Here is an 8432-nt window from a genome sequence, read left to right as displayed (position 1 = left end):
TTTTAAGCGGGGAAAACGGAAGGAAGGAAGAAGATTATAAAGGATGATTATAATGGTTTGAAAAAATTAAAGAAAATATAAGGTGTATAAATAGAAAACTAATAAATGAGAAGTTTATACAATTTATAATTAATATCACATTATTAATATCCATTCATACTTGACCTTATCATATTTGAATTCTTATGCAAGCCAATCAAAGACCTCATATATATCTCCCATTTTAAATATGATCCCCAGAGAATGCCCAAGCCTAAGCACTCGCTGAGCAATCAAGTCACAAAACTATGCACACATGACTCTTTGCAGATTATAGATACAAGTGAAGATATTTCTTTATATCGGACCCCAAAGACACACCAAAAGGCGAGTCGCAATCCCAGACATGCCATGCAAACGAAGTTATTTTTGTAGAAATTCAAACCTGCAGTGAGTGAATTATGAGCCAGGGCTGTCAAGGCTATATGGTCTTGGACTCGGACTTGGGCTGATGCTCGGCAAGCGACACACACACGCTGGGAACTCAGCTCGCATCGGATCTGGGAACGGGGTATCGGTATGGGTATAATACCCCATGCGATACATAGGTGTGATCGCGGGAGGAAGGGAACACCTTACGCCGAGTGCACGGAACAGGTTGCAGCTACGGGCCCTGAGATCCGAACAATAGGTAGACAAACTCACGTACCCAAAAATCAGCGGTGTTGTTGTGGCTGTCTTCTCGTTTCTAACATTTTTGAAATCTGCGCAATCCGCTTTGGTATGCACAGACCGGGGGACCTGTCAATAAGGTTTCCCATCCAGCGATGCCAATTCGGAGGATTTAAAGCCAAATTGTTATTATATATATAATATTTATTACCTATTTCGGGACCCATTGATTTTCCAATTATATTTAACTTAAGAATTATGTTTATATTAATTAGAAAATACCATTTGTTAGGACAGTAAAAATTAAAAAGTAAAAAAACAACAGGAAAATTGGGTTGGTTTCATTAAAACAAAATATTTACCTTATTTTGAGTGTTATCAATTTATAAAGTATATTTATCTCAACATTCCCAGTATGTATGGCAAATTAAGTTTAAGTCAGCGTAAAGGCTTAAAAAAAAGGATTTAGTTTTAAGTTTAAGTCCTAGCTATTTTTTCAGATAGTGTTAGATAATTTTTGAATCAGAACCCGCCAACACTGTGCGCATCTTCAGGTGGCTCAGGTTGCTCCTGCTGATGATGATGATGTTTGAGTTGATCATCGGCAATGACTAGGAAATATTGCCTTTCCTAAGAAGGATTTGTGTCAGCAAACGTGACTCGAAATACCAAGTTCCGAATGTGTGTATATGTATTTGATTGCTGATCCCTTTGTGCGTGCCCATTGTTTGAATAGTTAATTATGGGCAGGATCGGCGGACACTCCTATTAGAAGCCCGTAAACCCTCAAAACAAAAAAAAAACCTTTTCCCGCTCTCAGTGGCAGCTCAGATTGTTTTGCCGCCACATGCATTTTTAACCATAATTTGGGAATTATTTTTAAAATTTTTTCGAATTTTCATCTACATAGTGAGTGGGCGGGGGGCGGCCGTGGGCGTGGCTGCATTGACAACTGCTGACAATGACTTCATTTGTGTGCCCAACGGCAGGCGCTGACAAGTATCAAAAAAACGAAGAAAAGATGACAAGACGAACTCCCAAAATTCTGTTTTGCAGATTAATATTGCACACATATGGCGAGGATGGTTAGGATCTGTTGATGGATCGATGGAGTGTACTTGTCGAAGAATTCATAAACGTCATGTGCCCATTGTCTGGGCCACAATGTGCTGAATGTGTGCAATTACTGATATTCTGGCAAAAGATTGCAGTTCAACAAGCCATGCGATGAGCATGTGATTGCACTTGTAACGCCTTCAAATTCTGGATGAAAAATCTTAGAAGTTCCGTTGGCGGTTTTCCCTTCAGAGAGATGATTGCTCACTCATCGGATAATCCTGAGGTTCTAGAAAGGTTCTCCTCTATCAGTTATTGATCACTAGATTTCTTCATTATGGTTTTTCAGAAATCCTCTAACAGATACATTCGTTATAAACTGTTAAGTATCTATTTATATAATGGAAGATTTGTAATCAGAGATTACTTTTGTGTTACCTTTGAATTTAAAGAGAGAAACATGTTCTTAAATTTCATTCAATTATAATATGGGATTATAATTTGTATCCTATCCTGGTTTTCTTGATCTAGTAACTTAAATATATGTTTTGTTTAAGAACCACAAGAGGTTCTTAGAAAATATAGCTAATAACATATATAATTTTATTGGAATCCATTTTTAATTCCATGACAAATGACTTTTGCACTTTTCCCATGTACTTCTTGAAAACCAGGCCAAATTTAGACTCTCATGACAAGAAGGAGATTCCTCATTAATCTATATTCCTTCCCAGAAGATCAACTTTCTTATGCAACCCCCTCACACCACCCAACCCGAAAACCACTGGAAACTGCATACGGACAGGAGGCAATTGCAAATTGACATGGACCATTTGCTGATGTCTTAGGGGCGATCGGGATCTTCAAGTTTTACGAAACTCATCCCACGGCTGCGGGGTAAAATGCACCCATGTCACATAAATAAAATTTGTATATGCGATTAAGTTTGAAATTCGAATCGTAATGCATCTCCAGGTGAGCGAAGGGAAAGGCGCTGTCAGTCAGGGAAAGAAAAAGGAAACTGAGGAGCAGTCAGACAGTCCGTCGATCGCCCGAGTTCCGTAACCCTCCCTCCGCCAGGAATTTTTGGGGTGGAGAGGTACGTGATAGACAAAATCTTGTCATAACTTTGATGTTGTTAGTAAAAACAATGCTATTGGCCGTCCTGCTGCTGAGACTTGCTTTCTGGCTTTCCTGCTTTTTCCCTGCTTGCCTTCTTGCCCCTTCCAAGGCGAACGGGCTGTCCTGATCCCAGGACCCATCCCATCCTATCCTGTCTGGGAATGGAAATGGTGCGAAATGGGTGCAGCTGCCTGAGGGAAATACCGCTTTCTGATTATGCAACAACCACGAGCTCATCGATGTCGTCTAATGTGCTGTGTAATTCGGCGAGACATTGAAAAATCACTGGACCAGGACATGCTTAAGATGATTTTTTTGACTGATTTCCCCTCGTGTCATGGGGAATTTATCAAAAGTCCGACTATTTCCGAGAACCACAAGAACTGCGCATTAGGCAACACATAAAGATGAAGATCAAGATCAGCTTTCTCGAATGGATCCAGCGATGCCCGAAAACTTCTCCAACCCTCCCTCATCATCTTATCCCATATTCATAGTCCCAGATCTGGACTGGCCAAAGAAAATAAGAAAAACAAATCGCCGATGTCGAAAGGGTTGCGCCAAATGTGTTGAAGGCTATGCCGCTTTCGAGTTTGTAACGCGATAAGATCGGCTCACATCAATCTCGGGAATATAATGTTATCCCTAAGAACGTTAATCAATTAATTACATGCTGTGCATACATGTAGGGATCGGGGTAAAAAGGATTCGCCACCGGCAGAGGGTTGCCTATATCCTTTTTCTTGATTAATTTCCGACATTTCCCAGGGCGATCTGGAAATTGGCTTGGTCCGGGAAATTAGCTTGACCAGTGGTCAGTTCGCAGGCCAGTCGCGTGGCTGATATTAATATACAAATAAAATATTGACCATCATCAAAGGGGTGAGCAATAGATCACACGCAGGGGGTTTATTGTTATAGCAAGGGACTTTGAGATCAAGAAATCAAAGCAGGCGATAGGATATTATATCTTAAGAGTCAAATATTTGATTGGACAGCAATATTTGTTTAGTTTCAAGTAACTTTTAGTAACATCTTTTTCCCAAATCTCATTATTAATTATCACAACTCCTATAAATGGAACCTAACTTAATCATAAAACATATAAAGATTGCATCATTGGTCTCCCAAGGCAGTCATAATTTATTCGAACCTCTTATCTGGCCGCTTGGCGACAAGGTTACAGTGGATGCTATTTTAAGAACCCCTATATCTGGGCCACACATCCGAAGATTTGCCCGCCAAAAAGTCGAGCCACTTGAGAAGTCATCCGAGGCTCGTAAAAAACCGAGAAAAAGGAAAGATCCCAAATGCCTGCTGTGTGGGAACCAAATCGCTCCGATTGCATGTGACAAGAACAACAGTATTTTTGCACTGACCCGCCGGACATTTGTGGAAGGACATTTGCCGAACGGAAAGGAGATCAAAACCGTTTCATTGTTTGGCACTTGTTTTAGTTGTGTTGTTGCACACATTGTGACCCAAATTGCTTTTTGGCGAAAACAAAACCGTGCGGAGTTGGAAGAAAGAACCGACCATGTGCCGAGTCCTGAATAAATGACCATCCACTTGACCGGGACAAAAGGAACGGCCGCTGCTACTATTCAAATTATATAGAAAATTGCCAGTAAAACACAAACTAATTGTGTGTTTGCCAATATCGAACTATCGAAAGGCCGGGAGGGGGTGCTGTGGGAAACCTTGCATATCCAAAACAGATCACATTGGAGATATAGAACAAGGCCTGGGAAACTCAAGTGGCACTCAGCGTGTGCTCTTTGATGGGGTCTCATCGCAACGCTTTTATTTCGCCTGGCAGCAATGTGGCAGGCAGATGAGTCCTATTCGGATTCCAATCTAATCTTTATTTTCGCATCACCCCGAACTGCCCTGGAAACCCCGATTTGAACGACAGGCATATCAAAATCGAATTGAAATGCGCAAGACTCATAAAAATATTTAAATAAACATAAAAGTAGGATTGGTTTTAAAGATCGAAGCTTGGATACTCTTAGGCTTTAGAAACGCAATAAATATGTATATAAAAAATTAAGAAATTTAACTTGTTCTCATATTCTTCTATTAAGAAATGTCGTAATTCTATAATAGTTCTGAATGAAAACTTTTAATGTCATATGTATTTCAAAAAAGGAATACCTTCTGTGCAAAGAAATTAAAAAAATTATGATACCCCTCCAAAGTGCGTAGAAATACATGTGCCATATCTAAGCATGTCAAGAACATTGTTCGCTTATTAGAGGACCGCGAACAGCGAATGTATGTTGATCTACATACGGAACTCCCCACTTCCCCCACTCACCGATGTTGCCACACAATAATAACTTTTGTTGAACCGCCCAGCCGTTAAAAATATGTACTGAGAGTAGTCACAGAGGAAAAACGTTGATTAGTACTTCCTGAGGCTGCTGTATAGTTCAGATATGAGCGTCAGAATTTCCATATCATTCAACAATGCTTTAAAAAAAAAACATTTGCCTAGAGCTGCACCAACAAACAAACAAACAACTGCAACCATCGGAACTTGAAGAGCCAAGCTTATCAAGAAACCCAGAGTGGGGTCCCAACACCCTAGAAACATTTTTCTGATTCCATATCAAAAAATGGTGAAAAAAAAAGATTTTAAAATTGTGCTTTATCACAAGTGCTTTAAAAAATGTTGGTTATGCTCTACGTTGTTTATATTCATGGGTTATCGCATATTCTCATTTTATAGGTATGCCATACTGATGGATCGTTAAAGGCTTTAATAGCCTTTCTTTCTATAGGGCAAAGGTTCTCAAGTCCTAAGCCTCACAAAGCTTAAGCCCTGCAATCAGAACACCCGTCTTCCTGTTGATTACGGCCACTTCCTTTCCCACAAATCACATGATGACACAACACCCACCCATGGCGATCCCGGCCAGATCCCATTCAGCACTAATGGACAATTGATTTCCTCTTATTCAGCTTTCTTTCACATTTAAACTCTGAACCCGGCAATTGATTGCCCGGGAGAGAGCTTCATTCCATGGACAATGGACCGACCGCGCATATAGTATATGGGTGTGCGTTCTCTAACATCGAAATGAATTGCTTATTTTGACATTTATTAAAGCTTTAAATAAAATTTATGCAGAGAATCAATTAGTGGGGCAAGACCATAAAGGCAAAGTGAGATGAAAAATGAAAAATGAAAGAGGATCGTGGAACGACACGCAACGGCGGAAAGTCAAGTAACGAAATGTATCTCGAAGATACAATATTTCTCACAATCAGTTTGTAGACGTGAAAAACGAACAGAATGCGACTAAAAAAATACATATAACGAAAAGGCAAAAAGACAACAACTGCAAGAAATCACGGTCAGAGAAGAAGGCAGCGAAAGATAAACAGAATATACAGATCGATCGAACTCCTCTTTCGCCCCCTCTCTTTTCTACCGAAACGAGTCCTGCACACAAGTACGCACACTAGTACGAAAAAGGTTTTGGCGCAAAATGGAAAAAAAAAACGAAGTAAGGCTATTCCCTGCTCTTCACCTACTTCTTCGGCAGCGCTGCACTTCTCAGCCTCTCTTTCTCCCGAGAAATCTCAGCAGCGCGCCTCCTTCGTCCTTCTGCCTGCCCCCACCCTCTTGATTCTCTCTCCCTCTCTCCTTCTCAGCTCGTGTTAAGGAATTTGCGCGCGCTCCTTCTTATCCTTCCCCCCACTCTCCTTCCCCTGCACTCGCACTCACACTCACGCATCGGGACTAATTCGGTTTCCCTGCTGTTTATATCCTTCGGTCCTGATCAGCTGATCGAACATATGAGAGAGGGAACCGCTATCCCTGTCTAACTGTTCTTCGTCCTGTGCCCATGGGTATTTCTGGTCTAATCAGTATCTGTGTGCGGTTCTTCTCTGCTCTTCTTTTTCCACCTTATGTACTAGGAGATTTCCCCTGGCCCTGTCCACACCTTTCCCCTGAGATTTGTTAATATTTCGCAGGGGGTAGAGTAGGGGAAATATCTGTTTGAAAGGTATTTTTTGGGGCAACTAGCAAAAGATGTTCTTTATGATTGAGTCTTCCAATGATAATATAAATCATTTCTGGATGAATTCATTTGATGAAACTTTGATAACCCATTTAATAATATTTCTGGATACCGACTTTTCAATTTCCATATTAAAGGCACAAATGTATCTTAAAGATACACAAATTGAATTTGTCAGTAAAAAATACATTTTATAAATATGCATGTAATGACAGTCCTTATTTAAATTGACCGTAAAATAAAGTATACATAGGTATATGAAAAAAGTTAAACTTCATAGACGTCCAATCTTTGGCTCCTCTTTGCGCCTTCTTCTAATTGCATTGCATTGTCTGCCACACACACACATGGGCAAAGGAGACCGCCCAGCCTTTAACCCATTCCTGCCCACCGCACCACCCTTAACCCTTTTGGCAGTGATTTGCGAAATGCGCGCGCGCGCGCAAAAGTATCTCAAACGCTTTTTTTCGCACACTTCACAGGCTTTTTAATACACAGACGTACCGAAAAAAAAAACCGATGCTCAAAGCTCACTTCTTGGAATTTCGATTTACAATTTAGCTCTTCACTTTTTGTTGGTCCTGTGGGTTTATTTTTTTTTTTGTTTTTTCAGGTCCCCCCCTCTATTGTTGTGCTCCATTCCCATTCACATTGTTGCTGCAATTTCTTTCTCCGCAGCCTATTCTCATTCTTTATCCAATTTACCCACACTCATGTGTGTGTTAGCCCGGCGAGTGTGTGAGTGTGCTTTTGCATACGTTTTTGATTTCTCCGCTTTGCCCTTTTTGCTCTCCGATTCTGGAGAGGGCTGGCGATATCACGGTGGTATCTGAAATCCATAATTCCAGAACTATGATTGGGCTGGGTAAAAAAATCTGAAAAAGAGCTCAGTTAAAAATATACAAAACTTGTATATCGCTTGTTTATAATCTCAAAGTGTATGTTTCGTGGGGCGAAAGTATGAAACTAACAATACAATACGTGGCCTTATGGGTTTAACCCATTAGGGGTTTACGAGTTGGATTACCATACCAAAACAAAGCGTTTAGACTCGTGGGCTTTTAAAAATAGCATTGTAGTGTTTTATACCACATTTTTCTATAAATGGAAAACGATTTTTATTGCATAATGTATCGCTAAAATTTTCTTCTTACCAGACAGAAACCAAAATTTTGACCCACTGTTTGCTCGGCACACTATGAATGAGATTGTGTTCGAAGCTTTTTCTTTCTTTTTTCCCCCCTATGCGCTTTTTTAACTTGTTCAAAACCACTTTATGATTTCTGCGTCCTTTTTTTGTTTTTGTTGCCCTGTTTGTTGGTTGTTTTCCATAAAGATGATCCTCTCGGCTCTTCCTGCAGCAACAACAAAAGCTTGCCAAAGGAATTCAGCGGAATGAAACCGTAGCTCATTTGGCGGTTTGGGCAATGGTCCATTAAAATATCATTTATTTTTGGCAAGGTTTGTAGTTATGTGAATGATATAGGATGGTTCTACTTGGCTGTTTTTGGATTTTTTACAAAAACACACTCGGACTGCAGCCCATGGGTGTCCGTCCCCCAAACAAAA

General features: G+C 40.3%; 1 protein-coding gene across 1 annotated transcript; it reads right to left on the bottom strand.

Moving 5' to 3' along the window:
• Positions 1–2860: 2860 nt before the first annotated feature.
• LOC119553303 lies at positions 2861–8275 on the bottom strand. Its single transcript, XM_037863632.1, is given in 3 exon segments — positions 2861–2984; positions 8045–8181; positions 8183–8275. Coding segments are annotated over 3 exon segments (354 nt in total).
• Positions 8276–8432: the final 157 nt, after the last annotated feature.

This window comes from Drosophila subpulchrella, chromosome 3R (assembly GCF_014743375.2).
Source record: "Drosophila subpulchrella strain 33 F10 #4 breed RU33 chromosome 3R, RU_Dsub_v1.1 Primary Assembly, whole genome shotgun sequence".
Classification (NCBI taxonomy): Eukaryota; Metazoa; Arthropoda; class Insecta; order Diptera; family Drosophilidae; genus Drosophila; species Drosophila subpulchrella.
Note: the sequence above shows the minus strand (reverse complement) of the source record. Positions and strands in the feature narration are given on the sequence as shown.